General features: G+C 40.8%; 1 protein-coding gene across 1 annotated transcript in view; it reads right to left on the reverse strand.

The window, feature by feature from the left end:
- Positions 1–190: 190 nt before the first annotated feature.
- The window catches only part of LOC141444437 (uncharacterized), a 65,285-nt gene continuing 42,758 nt past the window's right edge, over positions 191–22,717 (reverse strand). The window contains 16 exon segments of the mRNA XM_074109986.1: positions 191–4,632; positions 5,592–5,696; positions 6,204–6,282; positions 6,966–7,921; positions 8,735–8,843; positions 9,991–10,146; positions 10,670–10,801; positions 11,926–11,939; positions 12,123–12,333; positions 13,377–13,505; positions 14,547–14,659; positions 16,083–16,169; positions 17,547–17,709; positions 18,225–18,350; positions 19,812–19,909; positions 21,250–21,409. Coding sequence (XP_073966087.1) covers positions 4,628–4,632; positions 5,592–5,696; positions 6,204–6,282; positions 6,966–7,921; positions 8,735–8,843; positions 9,991–10,146; positions 10,670–10,801; positions 11,926–11,939; positions 12,123–12,333; positions 13,377–13,505; positions 14,547–14,659; positions 16,083–16,169; positions 17,547–17,709; positions 18,225–18,350; positions 19,812–19,909; positions 21,250–21,409 — 2,643 coding nt within the window. The 3' untranslated portion in view covers positions 191–4,627.

Consider the following 22,717-nt stretch of genomic DNA (forward strand, 5'->3'; position numbering starts at 1 on the left):
AAAAGTCGCAGAGACTCCGCAAAATGTCCCTTGTGAAACCCCAGGCTTTGACCGGCTATGCCCATGAATTAATGACAAAAAATACGTGTCCGATATTTTTTTAACTAACTAACCGGTGGACTAATTATATAATTTTCAGGAATGGAGCCTATTAAGGTAAGTTTAAGGGATGAAAAATAAAAGGCATATCCTCGTCTATAATATACATTTTACTTATATCTTACGTCTTACAACCTCGCCGCGATCGGCAGTGATACATTTCGCTTACTCCTTACATAAATTCCAATCAAATGTCAAAATCATTATTTAGCGCAACAAGGGTTTAAATGAACGTGAAGGCACTGATAGCCTCCATTAGTCGAGTCAAAGAAATATCAGTTAAACATGTCAGTTCATGTGTTCCACATACGGTACACGATAAAAAACCCACACATCCAGCGTAACACAAGGCTAACCCTAGACACAGCGTTGGATACATAAATGTTTACAGGACAAAGTATTCCATAGTTGATGTTCCACATATGGCACACTGTTAGCCCAGTCATTTAAGCAAATAAACTGGTAACAGTATCATTCGAGAAACGAGTTCCAATCTACTTTAAGTAAACTGAAGGATTCCAACTAAAACGGAAGAATAGAAGGAATATCAACTCTATGAAACTTAGTACGGCAACGTTCTAAGGCGAGTTAAAATACAAATGGTTCGATAACCATACGTACCAACCATCAGTAGTTACAACTATCGCTTATGCCAAATTCCAAATTCCTTGAAACATAAAAAGTGACCTGCCTTTTTATAATAATCGTAGCACAAACTAAAATCCACGTTCATAAAAACCCTTACAACACTTGTAGAACGAGAAGCATAGGTGGCGCCACTAGTCATAATTGTGTACTAGAAACGCCATCTAGCGGTGCAAGCTGGTACTTGTTGCTCGTTCTGTCAATATAAGTTATTATTCACAAACACTCGCGACAGACGGTGCCATAAATCACTGTATTTGTGGGTCATTTTTTTTTTCTTGTTAGTTATTCTGGCCCGTTGTCTAAGAGACAACAGTTACAGAGTTTCTTTAATAGACTGTCAAGTAAATGCAATATGCTAGAGTCATTGCTGCAAAAATGTTTTCAAGTCACCATATTAAAGGGTTAATCGTAACTAATGATTATACTATTACATAACTAAATTATATATCACTTATATTTGTCACATTTAAAATAACCCAATTAATACGCAGCAAAACAATGCGTATCTACGTCTTTGGGACGTCACGTATAAACATTGCAAGTGGGAGAGAGCACGTTTTACTGCACCGTCTGTCGCACGTCTTTGTGTATACTATAGTTTAAGGTACACCAGCTGGGAACGCGGCATGCGTTTAAAATTTATACAAAACTAATAATAAGATTAATAGAAATTATATCGCGTATCTCCTTCCACAGTCGATGTCTCATTTCGCCTCTCCCGTTACTAATAAGCAAAAGTTATTTTGTTTTCTATAACTTTTAATAGATAACTGTACTTATCAATTAATTGCAGTAAAGCAGTTCTAATAATGCTGTACGTGTCCATGGGTGGCGGTGATCACTTACCATCAGGTGACCCGTATGCTCGTTTGCCAGCTATTTGATAAAAAAGTGACAAGGTACAAAAGTAATCTTATTTATAACGTTGACTGTTGCAGCATAATGCTGAGTCAAGTTCCTTTTCGACATCATCAAATGTTTTTATGTCATTATAGGCTGCGCTGGAGAAATAAATATATGTCTTTTTACACTTGCGCGATCGCATTTTTAGCTCGCATAACATTTCTATTATCGCAAATACAAACTGAGACATGGATGCACAGAAAAACCAGAAAAAGAGACCAGCGCTGTCCAGCGGTGGTGTAGGGGTTATAGCACGCAGCACGGATTGCTGAGGACCTGGGTTCGATTCCCAGCGCTGGGCTCTTTTTCTGGTTTTTCTGTGCATCCATGTCTCGGTTTGTATTTTCGATATGGTTTCACGGGATACCCGTAAAAGTAACAAATTTGGAGTTGAAATAAAAAATACAAAAAGACTCCAAAAAACCAATCACATTTCTATTACTCTTATTATCATTTCTGTGCTTATGCCGTTGTCACAATCTTGTATTTAAACGCACATGTGCATTTGCGACGCTTCAAGCTGCTCAGCCGGCAGCGACTATGTCATATTCTACGTCGTTGCTAAGACGCATCCTTTATTATTAGGCCGCTTCGTTTTATAAATAAACAAAACGGCACTCGTCAAGTCATTATAATCATTAAGTCATAATCGTGTATGTCAAAATTTTCATCATTATTATTATATCAGCTGTAGGACGTCCACCGTTGGACATAGATCTCCAGTTGCTACGGTTGGAAGCGGCCTGCCTGCATCCACCGTAAACCCGCGGCTCTAAAAAGTCATTCGTCCATCTTGATGGACGTCCTACGCTGCGCAATATACATGTCAATATTTTAGAAAATTATAAATTTTTGCTTCCACTGTTTGACAGTAAAGAGTAGAAGGGTGCGGTTATTTTACGCCCTGTAATTGTCAACAACAATGCGCGAGCAGATAATTCGTGCCCTCATGTACATATTATTATGTATTCGGTACATGAATTATCAGATCGTATATTATTGTCGTACATACCATGTCGACAATTACTAGAGCGTACATTTACCACACCAAAAGAGGACCTAATTTCTACATACAAAATTGTTGTCATATTCAAGCAAAACATAAGGCTACGTACACACTACGCGGCTAACCGCATAGTGCGTACATAGCCCAAGTAAACATTAAATTTCTACTCTTTACTGAAGAACTGGAGGCGTCGCCCTAATGTAAACCCTCTTAATTTAATACTAATAAAATTAATATAATTATTGCTCCAACCTAAATAGTTGTTTGAGCCCTTATTCTGAGTAAAACTTATCTACGATTTCGACGTTCTAGGGAACGAATATCGCGCTTATAAAGGACAGTGACTTCACCCCAAACACGTTTCAATATTATTGTTACCTCCCATCACAAATATCTGATGCATAAGCTAGATACCAAGAACTTAACCGAGAGGTAAGAAAATAAAGTAAATTGACTTACCATCACCCAAATAAGTGGTCTATCAATTTTAAAACAAGCTCCTATCAAATGAATATGTCGCTAAAGTCGAACATTCAAGTTGACAGACACGTCTATTGGCATTATTGTTTTATGACATGCAAACGATTATCAACTTTAGGGTGGTACACCACATATTTGGCTGATGGTACATTTTTTTAACCTTGTCTAGAGATCTGAACATGTTTATTTATTCCTGCCTAAATCTATGACAAATCACTATGGAATTTGTCACTGTCCATTTACCCGCCTGTCGTAAAAAAGGAAGGTTGCTATAGGTGTAATTTGACTAGTAGTAAGTTATTCCCAGTTGAATCCTGTTCACAAAATCTTTTTCCCAGTTGTTTGCAGCCTGTGGTCACCTTTTTTTATGAATTTTCTATAATTTGATGACATTTTCGAATATGTTGTAGACGTCCTGCACTTCTACTAGATAACATGGAAACTGAAACAAAATCTTCTACAGTGCTTTCATTTTAGCATGGTGCGGGTGACAGCTATCAATATCACAGACTAAAGAGTAAAAGTGCCGAAACTTGAGTCGATAAAAATAATAATTTAAAACCTTAATCATAATTAATGTCATCATTAATCCGATTATTACGCTAATTTTAATGAGAATATTAGTGAAATTCTAGATGGGAATATTATTTGCCACCTTAATAAGTAAGGCTATACGGAGTTTGCAAGAATATTCGATACTTACCAATTAATAAGTACCGATATAATTCAAGATCCATTAGGTCCCATCACTAAACGAGTCTCTGGTGTTACGTTACATGCATATTACGTTTATTCACTTAATTGTGCTTTGAATTTTATTAATTAATTATAAAAATCTGATAGGTTAAATTTATTGCGTATAACATAGTTCTTTATATTCAAATATTTCACGCCAGTCATATTCAGGCTACAACTGACATATACTTCCATATATTTAGACCGCAGCAACTTTTTCTTTTAGTAAAACGAAACGGCGCATCAAGTGTCACCCGCACCATGCTAGAATGAAAGTACTGTACCATTTCAAAAAAATGTGCCCACGAAATAAAAGCTCGAATGATCCTAGCCGGCTCTAACACATTCATAGTAATTCGCACTCACGAAGTAAGTGAGGATTGAGAAAAATCCAGCTGGAAATAACTCGTAGATGATAGATACAAAAGTGTCTAATAGAAAGAAAAGTGTTATGTAAGAAGGAGAAAATCTGATGAACGAAATGATTTTTGCAACGCAATAGTATTAATAAGAATAGAAAATAGAGAAATGGTTGTGAACAAAATGTTCGGTACAAACAAGTTACAAATCTTATAAATAGCGACGAAACACTTTTTTTGAGTCAGATTCTAATAAAAAAAACTTATAAATAAGAGGGTTTTCTTTTAGATTACGAAGGTTCTAGAATCCCGATATTTTACTCTAATTCGTCTGGAAGCGTCTGGATTTTATCTTCGTTTCGTCTTATGGTTTTCTAAATTTTTGACCGAACTCCGTTTATTCTGCGAACAAAAACACATCAAAGTCAAAGTACTTATTGTGCGTTACAGGTTAATGAACTGATAACAATTACTTTGCTCCCTTACTACAGGTCTAATTTGAACAATAAAATGAAAAAAATAAAGAATTTAAATAAAAATTAAAAAAATATATTTACTGGCGGGCTGTGCTGGTTTGATTATAAAATACCTAATTGTAACAACTATCTGTGATGTACAGTCAAGTGTAAAAATATGTACCACAGACTCTTATTCTGACGCAATAAGGCCGTAGTAACATATTTTTGAGTGGTTCGAATAGATACTTATTTTTGCACTTGACTGTACCCACAATCTACAATAATAAAATATTCGAATTTGAATTTTACAAAACTGTTAGGATTAATAAAACATGCCTTCACAGTAAATAAATAAAATTTGAAGGCAGTTTTAAGTGACAATCGAATTTTGTAAAATATTTGTGGGCAATTTGAAAACATAAAATGAGCACTTGGGTATTTTCGATGACAAATTTAAATGATTGTTTTGGTTCGTTAGTCTGGCATCATGTTGAACGGTTTTGTTGCTCTGATGATGAACTGGTTGAGTTCGAAACGTGTCAGCTTAGTGTGGTGGTGGTGATGGTTGGGATTGTGTGATGTGGGTGTGTGTGTTCTTACAGTAAGGAGGTGGAGAAACTACATGAAAACACATTTGTTGCATAGAATAGAGCAATTCAAGTAATTGTTTATACATAGTTTAGTAAAACATTGGGGGCAGACGTTGGAATAATTTGGTTGGGGGGACAGAATAATTTCAACGTGACTACATATCAAAGGAAGGTGGACGAGTTGCCTAAGACGACTGGTTGGGAAAAGTGGTCAAGTTCGAGAGGACACTGGACGAAATGAGATTGCTGACGAGCTAGGATGTTGACAAAATGAATGTCGTCGAAGTGAATCTAAAGGAAAGGCCTATAGTACCTGAGCGATCGTAGTGTAGAAGCGCGGGCCGCGCGACGGGCCCGAAGCGCGCGTCGTCGGGCTCCGCGCCCGCGCACAGCGGCGACCCCGCTGCCGGGACGCCCGCTGACACAACAAACACATTTGAGCCCGTAACACATCACTGATGATGAACTCTGCTCGAGTTCGAAACGCGTCGGTGTAGTGTTGGATAGGACTGTCTGCCTAAAAGATGTTTGTTCATATTTTAATGTTCGAATCGAGATTGAAATATGAAACGAAACAGAATTTGGACATCGATCTAGAGCTGCCAAGATATTAAGATCGCACAAGTTTAGACAAAAATAGAGAATCAGTAGAAGGTGTCTCTCTTGAAATAGTGATCTTAAAAGTACCAAGGAACTTCAGTCCTTACAGTAGTTTCGTGGTGATGATGACAGTTGGGTTTGTGTGATTTGTGTCCTTGGGCGGAGGTGCATGAACACACATTTGCTGCATAAAGCTATCATAAGGTCGCGGGTGAGCAAAGTAATCGTTTTAGTTCAAGTGTTTTTGTATAGCTCAAAAAGTTGTATAAGTTTCAAAATGGTGTCGGACTCACCCCCTAGTGAGTGGGGATGCCTAGGGGCTTACCGGGAGGGTTCGGTGGGTAGGAGGCGGGCCACGGGCGGGAGAACAGCGACTCGTCGCGCAACTCACCCGCCGGCATATCCTGTAATAACACAAGAAAATTATGATTGGATAACTTCCGCTTAGAAGTACGTCACATTTAGCTTGCAAGATTTGCCCCTTACATACATACATAACATATATATGTACATACATTGCAAGTTAAAGAAAAGCTTGTAAAATGTGTTTCTTTTCAAATCATAAGTGTATGATTCTCACCATCAACAAAAAACAATAAAAAAATGTGCAGAATTTATAATATTGTTTACAGAGATTATGACCAGGTTCGATATAAAGGTTAAACGAATGCCACAAACGTACGAATGCCACAAACGTAACAAACGAATGCCATTTTTAATTACTCTAAAATCGACGCCATTGTTCCTAAGATAAGAACAGATGTCGCTATCTCTCAGTTCCTGACTTCTCCCTACTGACCCATTTGGATTGTCACCCTTTATCTTTCAACCCAGCCTATATACGTCCCACTGCTGGGCACAGGCTTCCTCTCAGAACAAGAGGGCTAATAATAATGAGGGATATTATATCTTTCATACCACATAAACGGAAATAAACTATTAGACTATGTATGACTATGAAAAAAATATATATAGTCAAGTGTAAAAATATGAACTTATTCAAAGTTTCCAAAATAAGTACCCTTATTCCGACGCAATAAGGCCGTAGTAACATATTTTTGCACTCGACTGTACAGTAAAACCTCACCTGTCCTTTATAAAACTTCGACTCGGTCACATGGTGTATAGTCACTTCATTATTCAGCTTGGAGCCAACCCTCAACCTCTGAAAGTACGGTAGCGGATCCCCGTTCACCAAATGCCCATCATCATACCCATAATTGGGCACATTCTTATCATTGAACAGGGCATTTCTGAACACATTCCTATCCTCCTGCCCGAATGGAGTATAAAGACCTGCATAGTCATTCTCTTGCTTTAAAGGTGTACCAATAGGTTCTGGTCTCACTGGATTGGCGAATAACGAAGAATCGTTCGAATCGAACGATCTATTGGCGTCATTGGTCGGTCGGGTGCCTATAGGATTCGGGGAGACCACAGGTTTCGGGCTAGAATTTTCTACATAATATTCTGGCGTTAGAAAATTTCTCTGTTGACTATCCTCGTTTGTTTTAAAGAGGGAGTATCCTTCGTCGTTCTTTTGAGTAAAGGATGCCAAGTTCATGATTCTGTTTTGGAACTCGTCTTGCTTTGGCGAGTTGCGGGAGGGATCCAAAACGTAAGCTTGAGGGTTGGGTACAGTCTGCACAGGCGTGTAAGTGTTCGGATTGGTGTAGTTGTACTGCTGATTGTACATGGGCATCTGCGGCTGATTCATACCGAGCATGCTTTGCTGGTGCATCATGCTCATCAATGGATTCCTTATAGTGTACATTCCGTTGGAAGTCGGTGTTATTGTTGCTTGGCAAGCGTTGGGTGGCATGGGTATAGGGTCGGGGATTCTGATTTCTGGTTTTTTGACCGGGTTCGCGGCTGGCGGTAGGTTGGGGTGGAACATGGGGTTGCGCAGGGTGACCATCTTAGTGCCGTCGGTCTTGGGCTCGGCTTCGGCTGCCGCGGCGGCCTTTTTCGCCTTCTTTTTGGCTTTCTTCGAGCGGCCTGGCTGCGGTGCTGGTTCGGGGACGATTATTGTTTTTGGAGGTTCTGTAAAAGAGAGATAAATACTAATGTTTAGTCAACGTATTGATGTTGTTTGCATTTATTTCCTGCTACGATTAACACCGGTTCGTATCGGGGCCGGCTCGTCACAGACAAAGCACGGTATGCGCCTTGCATGTTGTGGCCGGACACGTGATGTTGCTAGACCGGTTCATGAATAGGGAATAAGCATGGGACACAATCTTTCTCTAAGGGGCTGTTTCACGATCCATTGATTAGTGTTAAGTGACGGTTAAATGTGATGCCGTCTCCGTCTATTCGAACAAAACAAATAGAGACGGCATCACATTTAACCGTCACTTAACACTAATCAAAGGATCGTGAAACAGCCCCAAAATATTTATAAACTTACTACGAATGACGTAAAACTCATCAATATCTGTTGAAAAATAAGGAAGATACGCCGAGCGATTGAAGTTTGATTGAAGTGTCAGACAATATTTAAAAAGAAAAAACATACAAAATTAAGTATTCATTTTTATCAAAATCCGGTAGACAAAAATGGAGATAAAAGATTGGAGAACCGATAGCCGTTTCTATCTGTAGTGCAAAAGTAGGAGATACGATTCAAAACTTGTCAAAATCGATGAAAACCTCGGTTAGCCCCTTAATATAAAAACAAATATTCTAAAACTCGGTTTGTAAAACAATGAAGATACATTTGAACACATAAAACAATTGCTTGCTATTATCTATTCTCTCGGGCACGCATTTACACACCGTCGCACAACACATCATTATACAGGCTGTCTTGTATGACATTAATTCTTTTCGCTGGCTGATACAACGTAGACTGACCTGGCTGCGCTGCGTGGAACATCATCATGGATGGATCAGCGTTGATGACGGGCTGCGGGCGCGCCACCGGCGTCGGCGCCGCCGCCAGAGCTCCCGCCTTCCACAGGGGCTGAAACAGACAAACATGGCTATACTACCCTGCGATAAAGATTGCACATCGGTCTTCGGAAAAAGACAATTCGCAGTTCACGAAGACTTCCGAACACTGGCAGTTCATCAATCATCATAATTATATAGTGACGTTTTATATCAAATAAATACTGCACCTTTATGGACTTAATTAGTTTACGTCAAATTAATAACGTGTAAACTTCGGATATCTATAGAGAGCTGTTGCAACTACTAGAAAAAGGATAGTTCCCTCTTTTTCCTAAAAATGCCATCGTACAATTTAAAGTCTTGGGGGTTTCAATAACACTTTATTATATATTTTCATCTAAATGCGTCCGTACTCTATTGCACCTGTACAACGACTGACAAACGTCACATAAGTAGTCGGTAGGTAGTAGTAGGTTGTCTGGAAGAGATCGCTCTTAAGCGATAAGGCCGCCTATTGCTCACTTTGTATTTTTTTCTCTGTGTATCTGTTTTCTGTATCACTTACTGTGTCTGGTGTACAATAAAGAGTCTTTGTATTGTATTGTAGTGTGTGACAACGCTGTACGAAGCCGAAATCAGCCGAGACTCTTTCCAAAAACCGATGTGCAATCTTTATGGCCGGGCGATGTAATGAGGGCTATCGCGAATGAATTCGTCAATAGAGGCGCTAGTGTAGCGTGAGGTCTCCGAAATGTCAAATCTCATAGTTTTTGGGTGAGCTACGCGGGTTTATTTATAATTAGAATAATTTTGTGAATATTTTGCAATATCTGAAATTAATTATGGCAAATATGCGTTCCGGGGCAATGAATGTCTGTGTTTTGAGACAGTTTTGTCTTTTGGAAACCTTTGTCCTCCCTTTTTTCCGAACAAAACGGGGACTATGCAACACTGTGGCATGCTCGATATTTTTATGGTACAGTTTTAAGTTGTATTAAATATGATTTTAATCTAAACTTTTCTTTTGTTTTCACGCCCGTAATAACAGACTTTGAAAGCCATACTTAAAAACCTCACGCAACAGTGCGCCATCTAGTGAGACAAAAAACGATAGCCCTCATTGATTGCAATGGTTTGCCGGAGCAATAGGTATTATCAAAAACAAAGCTAGGTCAGCGATGGTCGCTTGGCAGTCACATGCCGCCCCATGTACTGACCACAGACTTGATGGGCGCGGGCTCCCTGTGGTCGCCGGGCGGGACCCTGGTGAGCGTGATGCCGGGCGGCAGCCGCAGCTCGGACACCTGCACGCCGCAGCTCAGCTGCTGCATGATGCTGCAGCCTGAAGGCGCCTCGGGCTCCGCGCACTGCGTCTAAGACCAGATGACTCAATTAGAACAGAAACCAGTGGGACCAAAAACTTAGCCAGAGGTGCCGAGAGTGCCGAAAAAGAACACGTTTCCTACATACTTCTATCGTCCCACTGATATTTATTACCTCATCATGTCTAAACCACTAAACCGATTTAGATGAAATTCGGTATAAGGATAGTGTGAGTCCCGGGGAAGAACATAAGATAGTTTTTATTACGGGAAATTCCCGCGGAATAGCGATATACGAATTCTGCGCGGACAGAGTCCCAGGAAACAGCTAGCTTTGATATATTTTTTACAAGCTTTTATTTAAGAGCACGCCGAGCTTCTAGCGCATTTATTCCATTCATTTAATCCCTTGCTGTAACATTATTAAAAAAGCTTTAATTTCGAAACTCAACTTACTGTATAAATCATACATTGTAGAAACATTGATTGTAGTTTGTTCTTACAAACAAAATGGACTTGTTGCTAACAAACAAAATAAACCCTTAATGCGGGTTATACTATATTATATAAATACCTTTTTGCTGACGACCTCTATGGTGGTATCGGCTGTTATGTTGATGACATGCGGCTTATTCGACTGCTGTTCTTTTTTCTCTTTCTTCTGCTGCTTCGTCTGCTTGGCCGTGTGGTGGTGGTGGTGGTGGGACTGCAAAAAAAAAAACATTGTTTTGGAATATCTCCAGAGAAGTTATTTATTTAGTACCAGATCCTATACTTCGAAGATCATAATTCGAACTTCGGAGCACTATTATATATTCTGTGATACCATCATCTCGCTAACGCTAATCTATCTATCTAATACCTTTAAACGAGCAATTCTTGTATATACATATATACAGGATGTTTGGTAGCTACGTGCAAAGCTTTAAGGGGGTGATAGCCGAGGTATTTTTGAACATTTTTAGCCATTTATGTCTTGTCTGTGAGGCCGTGGTGGCCTAGTGGTTTGACCTATCGCCTCTCAAGCAGAGGGTCGTGGATTCAAACCCCGGCTCGCACCTCTGAGTTTTTCGAAATTCATGTGCGGAATTACATTTGAGATTTACCACGAGCTTTGTGGTGAAGGAAAACATCGTGAGGAAACCTGCACAAACCTGCGAAGCAATTCAATGGTGCGTGTGAAGTTCCCAATCCGCACTGGGCCCAAGCCCTCTTGTTCTGAGAGGAGGCCTCTGCCCTGCAGTGGGACGTATATAGGCTGGGATGATGGATGATGATGATGTCTTGTCTAACAACTGGAAGCATGGTGTACGGTTGTGTCACTCTGAAGATGAGCTCTGGTTGAGTTCGAAACGCGTCAGTGTAGTGTGGTGATGGTGATAGATGGGTTTGTGTGATTTGTGCGTGTTCTTACAGTGTGGAGGTGGAGGAACTGCATGAACACGCATATTTGCATAAGCTTAGCTATCGTAAGGTCGCGGGTGAGCATGGAAACTCTTTTAGTTCATTTATGTCTTAGCCGAAATTTGATATATTTTTCTTAAATTGAAAAAATTTAGGAAAAATCCCAGAATTTAAAAGTCACGAGTCAATATTGCCCCAATGAGCGTTAATTTGTAATCAAAATCTTTTATTTTGGATGGTTTAATGTGTATGGACCAAATGAAATAATTATGAAGCGTCTTTCTTGCCACAGAAACAAAATGGAGGCATTCGAAATTACTAAAAATGTCTTAGGTTGGAACAGTCATTTTTCTGTGCCATAAAAAATAACACCACAAAAACAAATTCACCCCGCTTCCGGGTTTTGTATGAATTTAAGTAAGTTACCGATTCCCTGTCCACTGAAGAGGAACGGAGATTTTATATATTGCCATTGATGGATTTTTATCTCACCTTAACCTGTCCTCTCCCAGAGGCACAAATTTGTGCCCAAAATCCTTCGATCCTTTTATTCTGGGAGATGACAGATTAAGCGACAGACGGTCTTATGCAACAAATATTTCCATTACTATAACAGCTCTCACCAGCCTTCTCCTGTTTTTGCTCCTTTAGCTTCTCTTGTTTCTTTTTCTCTTTCTTCTCCTCCTTCTTAGTCAGCTCGGGTTTCTTATTGTCTTTTTTCTCAGCCTTCTTCGGTTCCACTTTGGGCGGCTCCGCTTTCTTTTCCTTCTCCTTCTTGCCTTTGGCTTCTTGCTTTTGGAGCTGTTGCTGTCTCTTCCGCTCTTCCTCTTCGGCCTGAAAAAAGTTTCAAACATCTGAATAACAAAGTGATTGACACATCAACGGCTAGCCCACAACCCTGGATCTTAAGGTCAGGCTACATGGTGCTACAATTATTCGTTTTTTTTTTTAAATGAAATAGCAGACAAACGAGCAGATGGTTCACCAAATTAATTGTCACAAAGAAGAAAAAATTATCAAGATAATTATTTAATTTAAAAAGTAGCCTATGTCACTTTCTGGCCCATAAATTTATATAATAAATAAATTTCTATGCAAAAAATCACGTCAATCCGTCGCTCCGTTTCGACGTGAATGACGGACAAACATATAACACACACACTTTCGCATTTATAATATAAGTATGGATTTTCGGCTTAGCGACTTAAATGGAATCTACTCCACTTGAAGGGGTTAAGTATCCCTTGCTCTAAAAAGCAGCTGTTCTAAGTAGTGGTCTAAGACGAAACGGGTCTAAGTAGCAAGCGGACAAAGAAGCGACTGGTCTAAGTAGTAAGTAGTATAAAAAGTTCCCCCAATGTTTAGTCAGTCTCTGTTCGTATTTCCCGGTTCGTCAATTTTAATTCTATGATCGAAAGTCGAGGGAGCCCCGCGCGGAGCTCCTATTCCGCGTGGCTGAGTTGCTACGCGCCTTGACGCAGCTCTCACTTGACCCATGTTTTTTTATAGTTTCCGACACAAACAGGTTCGGACCAGTTCCTTTTTAGAACTGATACTAACTCTTTGCAGCGGAAGGTGGAAATAGATGCGAGTCCCGGCACCATGATCCGGCCTTATCGTGCAACACACTTGAAACGACAATGGTTTTCACAACTTCTTTCTGTCACACGTTACAGCATGAGGTTAGAAAGGGATGGTGAAATGGGACCGCTCACGCTCGAGCGTTCGGCAATACGGCTGGTCTGCAGGGCTACTACGAAACTAGAAATTCGAAGTTCGTGTCGTGCGGTCCCTCTCGCTCTCGTATTAAATAGTATTAGTGTCAGAGAGACCGCACGACACGAACTTCGAGTTTCGTAGTAGCCCTGCTACACTACCTGTTGTTTAGCTAGCAGTTTCCGCTGCTTCTTTGACAGCGGCTGGCTGTCTGGGAGCGATTGCGACCGCTGCGGCTCTTTCGGCTTCGGCCCAGCTTTAGCTGCCTTCTCTTGCTCTTTTTGCTTTTTCTGAAACACAAGATACAAGTTTTTTTTTATATTTATTAGGACGGCAAACCAGCAAGTGAAACATTGTCAGCAAAAAATAGGACACGTATTGTTAATGAAACATAATAAAAATTAAATTTCCGTGCAGTGTTGCTCGGCGTGACGTTACGCGGAACATTAACTGGCCATATTTTTTGACACGTGCACGTAACTCCGATCTCACGCAATTTGACACGCCTGCATCTTTGTAACTTTTTTCATTTGCCGATCAAACAACAAATGAAAAAACACGTGGCCATCATTGTCTGATAATCTAGCAGACTTACTAAAGGTACAATAATGTTTTTTATACAGGAAACCAAGCCCACAGTCCAATAGACCAAGTCTAAAGATTTTATAAAGCCGAGTTTAGACTTGCAAGAAAAATCGTGCGTTGTTGCCTCAATTGACAATCGTACGGCCTCGCAATGTAATATGGTATTTGACTATTTTGTATATGTTTTATAAATTAAAACTACACAATGCCTGTTATCGAATAGAGAAACAATTTTTAAGCTACCTTTACAAAAAACAAAGTTATAAAGGTTTAAAATTCAAGATTAGACAGCGAAAGACATACTGGCATGTGACGTCACACGCCAGTACCGCCATACTTGCCGCATAGAGAAAAGCGTTTGAGAAAGAGACAGGTATATAGATTTTTCAAAAAATCGCTATAAATGCAATTTTCAACCGATTTAAGTGTTGTCTTCGCTAAACACTGTCTGTATATATATATTTACATATTCACATTTTTGTATTTTATGTGCATGAAAGCTTACTTTCTGAAAATCAAAATCTGAAAAACCACGTATGCAAGGGGGTTTATTAAGATATGGAAAATTCAGTAGTTGTCAAATACTGTATTCAACTTGCACGATTTCTCTTGCAAGTCTAAACTCGGCTTATCAAACAAAAAATAAATACATCCGGCGCGCTGGCCGCGACTTGAACTCGCATCCCTCGGCTGACCATGCTCGGTCCAACCCCGACTACACTATATGTTCGGGCAGTCGTACATACCTTCTCCTTGTTCCCGCCCTTAGCGAGCTGGTTGATGTGCGCCAGCGCCTGTTCCCAGGTCTGCTTGCGGGGCTCCGCGGCCGGCGCCGGCGGCTCCGCGCATGCGTTCAGCACTGTAAGAAAAACGTTAGCATGTTCCTCACACTTCGACGCAAAGGCACTTGTCCCACCGCCGACGATGAGCGAGAAGCGAGCAGAGCGAGTAACTAGAAACGAGTGGGCGAGCAGTGAAAAGCGAGTGTTCGAGCACGACGGGCGATTACTCGCTCCATTCGCTCGAGCCGGGCGGCCGCCAAGCTAACAGCGCTGAGCGAGTATCGCCGAGCTAGTTTTATTGCTCAGCGAGTTTTATAGCTCTTGTCGCTGCGACAAAAGATGTAAGAGCGAGTTCTCGCCGGCAGTGTGAACCGCCAGCGATCAACTATTAATATATATGTCTCTTTTACTCACACAGGATCTTATATCTTTTGTTCGTTTCTTGAGCGACAAAATAGTCGATAGCCTCCTCGCCGGCGGTGAGACAACTGCCTAAGGCCGCTTGTAGACGTCCGTTGCTTTCACTACACAACGGACCGCTTTTTGCGGTGTCGTATGGCTTCGTCGCCGGACAAGTGTCCGGTGTATACACACATTCATTGTAAGCCATACAAAACCGGAACTCCGGCAAAAAACGGTCCGTTGTCCGGTGAAAACAGCAGACGTCTACAAGCGGCGTAAAACCTTAACCTCTTCACCGCCACAAAACAAATGTAGTGACGTGCTCTGTACGCCACAGAAAAACCAGTGACAAATCAACTTGATTTTTAATTCCATTGCAGAAAGATTAATTTCGAGTTGAATGTTGGTCATGTATGACCGTGGCGTGTGTGGCATTACATTGGCTGTCACGACTGCATGACTCTGGCGGTGAAGAGGTTAACACATACGCAATAAATTTTAATTTCATTGCATTTCAAAACGGCTAAACTTGTTTAGATTTTTATTATGAGAAGAAAACGAGCAAGCGGGTCATCTGTTGGCAAAATGATCACCACCGCATATGAGTACCAACAACTCAAGGAGAGTCATTAGTCCAATGACTCTAAAGTGTGGACTTTATAAGTTCTTTAGAAATGAAAAAAATGTTTATTAACTGTTTCTAAAGAAAATAAATGTATCACGCATAATTATTGGGGTAGACACATTAACTTATTAAGAACACTTCTATCAGACCACATTTTTAATTTTCATTCAATTTTTATGGAATAATCGAGAAAAACTAACAAAAATGCAACGTTGCCAGCTCAGCAGGTATAAACGCTCGTAACTGACACTAATCGCGGAAGCAAGATAATATTAATAACCGCTACGATCACATTATACAATATGTAGCGTAAACAAAAATCTAATAAAACCTTAACTTAGGCGTTAACCACTCTCTATCTATTATTATGTATTATTCTTTCGATGCGATCCTCCCCTAAGCAGTCTTGATGGCAACTGAAGTAGCATGAGAAATTCACTGTATTCACTACAACCATAATACTGTAAACTTACCAGTCAGATGTCTTCCGTTGTGTAACAGTTGCACGGGGTCGGATTCTGCACGCCGGACGTTCACTCCAGCGTTCGCTCCTAAAGAGACTGTCAAACGAACTTTGAGTTATAATTGTATATACTCTGTTTCTACGGCAGGCGAAAAACGAACATTGAAGAAGAATATATTTTGTCCGATGCACATTTGTTACTAGTCCAAATTTTCAAAGTACGCCCGTACGTGTTAGTGGTCACTCAAGGCAATAAAACTTGTTGATACATTGTTTTAGAATGACATTGAGAGATACATGTGAAAGGTTGCCCATAGTAAGTTTTTTCTTTCACCTCCCGTAGAAACAGAGTAGTCTTCGGAGTATTTTTTTTTCTATCTGTCTGTGTCTTAGATAGTCACAAAATATTGGACACTTATCTTCTTGTACAGTCACCAGCATTAATATCTGCCACAGCGGAGCGTGCAACAATATCTGACACGTCCTCCCGGCCGTAGAAATAGAGTCGTATCAGATATTTATGTACGGTTGTTTGATACTACCTCAAACTTTAAGGGTAGTTAGTGAAATATTAATCACATTTTATTATGTTTTAGTTAAAAAAAAATACTTAAAAAATATATATATTATATTCCTTACAACATTAATTAGCTATCAATGTATACTGCTTTGTTTTTATTCAAAACTTCGCATTTGCTGACGTGACAGCTGTCACAGAACGTTTCTCTCTCGTATCAAATTATTGTACGCATTACATTGCTGCTTGAAAATCTTGCAAAAAATAATTATGCTCTGATAGTTAATTTTAAATCAACAATTTGTTTTGACATCGGTTCTCAGCACTTAAATCTTTGTCTGGTTACAGTTTGAGGTAGCATCAAAAATACACGCTATATATCAAACAAAAAATGACAAAGATGAAGCGAGAGCGAGAGAAGAAGCGCGTCGAAGTTCGAGAGAGACGCCCGTGACGTCACACCGTGCTAAAAAACGTCGCATGACGTCTCATATTTTTATTCAACAAACTTATCAAATTACAGATTTATTTTTTAACAAATATTATTTGTTGGGTACAATACGTCAGAATAGGTTAAAAATCGCTACCAGAAAAGTAGGTAAGGTTAGGTTAGAACTGCGGCCTCACCAGAAAACGAATTTAATGTTTTTCTTGGTGATAAGTTTTATATTAACTAAATAATATCGATGAGAATAAGAATATTTGATTTGTTGTTCTATGATATGAATATTTAAACAACGACATTCATTTGAGGTTCATTGATTAGGAAATAACGCCTCCGCAAATAACGCCTGATTCAAAAAATTAATATTTAAACAATTTATTACTAACAAATATCAATGATTAAAATTTCTTCAAAGTAAGTGTTCTGCGTATTGATTATTCTATGAAACGATAATATGAGAAAACCAATTCTGCTAAAAGAAATTCTATTAAAATGTATGTAAAACAACGTACAACCCCTGATGAACGCCTCCTGGTCCATCTTGTCATTGCCGGCGAGCTGCACGAGCTTTTGCTGCAACTGTTGCTGTTGCATTTGCTGCTGGTGCTGCATTTGTTGCTGCTGCTTTTGTTGCTGCTGCAATTGTTGTCGATGGAGCATGGCTGCCGTCTCCAGCTGCAACACATACAGTTACTTGTTAAATAACGTTTAAAACTTTCGTTATTTTCACTCCTAGTTAAATGCAATAAACGGGAGACAAGAGCAATATTTACCTCGAAGTTTCGACCACGTTGCACTCTTGCTTTGGTATGTAGGGGTTTTCGGGGATGACAAATCGATCTTCATCATCCCAGCCTATATACGTCCCACTGCTGGGCACAGGCCTCCTCTCAGAACAAGAGGGCTTGGGCCATAGTTCCCACGCGGGCCCAGTGCGGATTGGGAACTTCGCACGCACCATTGAATCGCTTCGCAGGTTTGTGCAGGTTTCCTCACGATGTTTTCCGTCACCGCTTCAATCGATCTTGCTTGGTCTTATTGTAAGAAAACACTTATTATCGATATTTAACCCGAGCTTGGTCGCCGAGGTAATTCTGTTAAACTGTACTACTCTTGTCCCCTCGCTGACGGGAGAGTTGATCCACCCATCATCATCATCATCATCATGGTCGTCATCAGTGATCACTCACGTGTCGTGCGGCGTCGGGCGCGCGCGGCGGCTTCCCCTGCAGCGCGCGCGCGACGGCGAGCTCCTGTTCGCAGTGCGCGTACTTTTTGGCGCACTCCGCCACCTGCCGCTCCGCCTCCGCCATTTCCTGAACAATAACTTGATGTTCCAAAATGTCATTTTTAATAAACGCTGTATTGTATGGGTCTCCCTACATCTTGTCGACGCGGAATTTATTCAGTAAATAGGCCGCAATGGGCATTTTTATACGTAATTTTTTTTAACTAGCAGCGCTTTCGGAAAGACAATCATTGCTAAGAAGAATGCGACGGATTTACTGTCATTTGGTGCAAATAGAAAATGGACGACTCGAAATTATATCACAGAATAAGAGTACAAGTACAGAAGCTTCACTGCCGTACAAAAGTGACGTTTAGGCATAAGAATCGTGCCTTCTGTACTTGTACTCTTACTTATTCTGTGGTATAATTTCGACTTGTCCATTTTCCATTTGCACCAAATGACAGTAAATCATGCGACGCATGAAACTTGGCAGTATTTTTTTCAAAATAAAATGGATGTATGGGGTCCCTTAGCTACAAAACTAAACACTAACTTTATCTACGTTCAGTGGAAGTGTAGAATGCTTCCACAGTCATAAATAAAAAAAAGCCGACCAAAGAACGCTTTATGTCCACGCACTAAGAGCGAAAAGGACGTCTTCCCGTCGGTAAACGTCGATCGACGTCTCGTTAGATCGGTGTATTTGTATTTGTAGGTTTGGGGAGACCCTAACTGCACTTGCATTGTCATCTAAACTACACATGCACTTATGTCTCAGTTTGATTGGACGATAGCTCGGTCGACATACAGCGTGCGGTGACTTCCGCGGGCAGTTAACGACAATTGAAACCCGAATGCAGTTAAAGAAATCTCCCGTACCCCGCATTAGGGCTCTATCGACCAATGAAACAGTGCCTTAATACGCACACACTCGCACACAATTGGGTAGTATTGTATTGTAAAACTCATTATTGTACATAAAAACACATGAAAATAACAGAACACAGGATAATAAGATAATGGTTTCGTGAATAGAAAAAATAGTATTCTGTTTAGTACGTCAGTTAACTTATCAGAATATATTTTTCTTTTGTCAATGGAACAAAAAATGACAAAAATGAAGCGCATCAAAGTTCGAAAGGGGGGGGCCGCGACGCCACACCGCGCTAGAGAATGTCACACGGCGTGACGTCACGCGAAATCTTCATTTTTTTTTGTTGAATTGACAAAAGAACAAACACTTGTCCAATATTATCTGATAATCAAAATGACGTACCAATGAGGGTGTCGCTAGATGGCGTTAGTATCGTGAGGTCCGTTTCACGTTTCAGTCTTGCTTGCGATTGGCTCATTTAGTTATTTAACCAATCACGAGCGCGACGCAAACGTCAAACGGAGCTCACGACACTAACGCCATCTAGCGATATTTCACCTGTCGGAAAACCCACATTCGATTTTTTTACGACAATATCCTACTATAACCTTAGGAATAAATTAGTATGTAATAAGTATGTGTTACAGTACGACGGTATTGTAGTTTTATTACCTTAGCCATACCAGCGAGAGTGTTGTTTATATCCCCCAGCTGCTCGGCAACTAACTGTGTCTTGGCTTGTTGCACCGGATTCATTTTGCCCTTCTTTCCTGTAATTTGTTAACTTGCATTACATCAAATGCATCCTATGTCAGTAGATTATTTTGTATGAAACTTATCCCGTACTGACCCGTACCCTAGTAAACTCATACTGCAACCCCGCTAAACGCATCCCTTACCCCATTTACCATGGCAGTACCCCACTAAACTAATCATGTGCCAGACTTAACTCATCCCGTATCTGACTAAACTGATCCCGTAACCCATTAAACTCATCCCGTACCTAACTAAACTGATCCCGTAACCCATTAAACTCATCCCGTACCTAACTAAACTGATCCCGTAACCCATTAAACTCATCCCGTAACCCATCAAACTCATCCCGTACCTAACTAAACTCATCCTGTACTGCACTAAACTAATAAAAGGGGAAACAGCTCGGCGGAGCGAGGACAGGCAAATAAATAATTTCTATTGGCTCATTCATGACAAACATATTCCGCGCAATTTATTCCCACACCTCATTGGTGGAAATTTCAGTAAAGAAAGAAGAAAGAAAAAACATTTACTCGTGACAGTTACATAAACGACAGGCATACGAAATAACAATGTGCGCAGGCAACTATCACGAAACGGACCCGCATAATGCCGGCTCGAGAGCCAGCGCTGGTCTTCCGGCGGAACCGTGAGGCCGTAATCTGCACGCTGCACGTGCGACCGGACCGTGTCTAATCGTGAACGCGACCATTTCATGCTCAGCGCTGCCAACACAAGGGCGTTGTATTTGACATGGCGTTGACATTGACAACTGACACGGCCAGCCATATGCGCAGCAAGCAAATAGTACATTGTGTCTTAAGGGCGGTAAATAACGAATTACGAACGAGAGTCTATTAGGCTTTAATGAGTCGATGTTCGTAATTCTAGTACCACCCGTGCGCTATACAATGTTTTTCATCACATTTGCGAGTAAAAATTTATATTTGTAAAAGAAAAACTAATATTTTTTTCAAAACTTGCCGATTTGCCCAAACCCCTCCATCTCCCCGCAGCATGTGCCCGTCGTGCGCGCGCCGCAGCACACCATGCAGTACCAAACTTATTTACCAAGAAAATTAATACGGGCAACGACTCATTTACCGACCACAGATATCCATGACAAGCACATTAAGGTCGAGGGTTTTATTTGGGGGGATTGCAACCAAGGTAGCCTGCATGTTACGACACTGTTTACGAGCAAGTGTGATGAAAACGATATTTAATCATTTTAATTATTGTAACATGTAGCAATTTAATTTGATATTTTTAAATGGATTGGAATAATACAAATACTTGGTTGTAAAACAGTTGCTTAAGTAAGAGGTGTAAGGGTGTAAGAGTGTCCACTGACCACCTTTCCGCTTGGCGAGCTGCTGCCTCAGATGAGCCTTGGTGTCCTCGTAGGTGCGCAGCGCGACCTGGTGCCGCGACTGGAACACGTGCAGCTCGCTGCGCATGCGCGCTAACAGCGCCCCCAGCGCGCTGTGCTGCTCCAACAGACGGGCTTCCATCTGCCGACAATTATTGTACTTCCAATTTTAAAAAAATATTTGATGGATTTAAATTCGATGAACGGTGGAGCAGACGAGTCCCCGAATGGAGATCACGGACGGGAAAACGTTGTGTAGGGCGTCCTGAGGCACGGCGGATGGACGACCTTAAAGGCCCTGATCGACGGGCGAGTAAAACCGCGGTATAACGGCTCGTTAGTCGATCACACACTTAAGAGGGTCGCTGGCGGCGGATGGATGCGAGGGGCTGAAGACAAGTGTTGTGGCGCGCCATGGAAGAGGCCTATGTCCAGCAGTGGACTGCTGTAGGCTGATGATGATGATGATATCGGCCGTAGGACGCCCACTGTTGGGCATAAACCACCCCCATCCCATTGCCCCACGTGGTATTATTTAATGTGTTAAGTTTCGTTTAAATTAGTTTATTTCTAAAAAGGTGTCGCTATCTCGTAAGTACAATTTCTAAATGACGCTATTAAGGTTTTTGTAACATCATCTAAAAGGGCTATAAATCTTTGAATATAATTATATCATTCCCTAAGCAACCGAGTGAATATACGAGCGTTCTGGCCGCTCACCCAAACCTACCATCCCACGTTCATTACCAAGGAAGCACAGGATTCTTGCAGCTCCACCACCTAAGTGTAACAGTAAGAACACAACAAATCACACGAATCTATCATCACCACCACACTACACTGACGCGTTTCAAACTCAACCAAAGTTCATCCTGAGAGCAACACAACAGTCCACCATGCTACCAGTTAAACTCACATTTGATCTTGTGTAGTGTGGTGGTGGTGATATTTGTGTGTGTGATCTGTGTATTCTTACAGTGCTGAGATGGGGGAGCTGCATAAGCACACATTTGTTACATAGTTGACGACCAGATGGCTAAGTGGTTAGAGAACCTGACTACGAAGCTTGAGGTCCCCGGCCGGGGCAGATATTTGTATAATTAATACGAATGTTTGCTCTCGGGTCTTGGATGTTTAATATGTATTTAAGTATGTTTATCCGTTGCCTATTAACCAAAGTACAAGCTTTGCTTAGTTTGGGACTAGATCAATGAGGGCTATCGCGTATGAATTCGCCACTAGAGGCGCTAGTGTAGCGTGAGGTCTCCGAAATGTCAAATCTCATAGTTTTTGGGTGAGCTACGCGGGTTTATTTATAATTAGAATAATTTTGTGAATATTTTGCAATATCTGAAATTAATTATGGCAAATATGCGTTCCGGGGCAGTGAATGTCTGTGTTTTGAGACAGTTTTGTCTTTCGGAAACCTTTGTCCTCCCTTTTTTCCGAA

Source organism: Choristoneura fumiferana, chromosome 30, assembly GCF_025370935.1.
Source record: "Choristoneura fumiferana chromosome 30, NRCan_CFum_1, whole genome shotgun sequence".
Classification (NCBI taxonomy): domain Eukaryota; kingdom Metazoa; phylum Arthropoda; class Insecta; order Lepidoptera; family Tortricidae; genus Choristoneura; species Choristoneura fumiferana.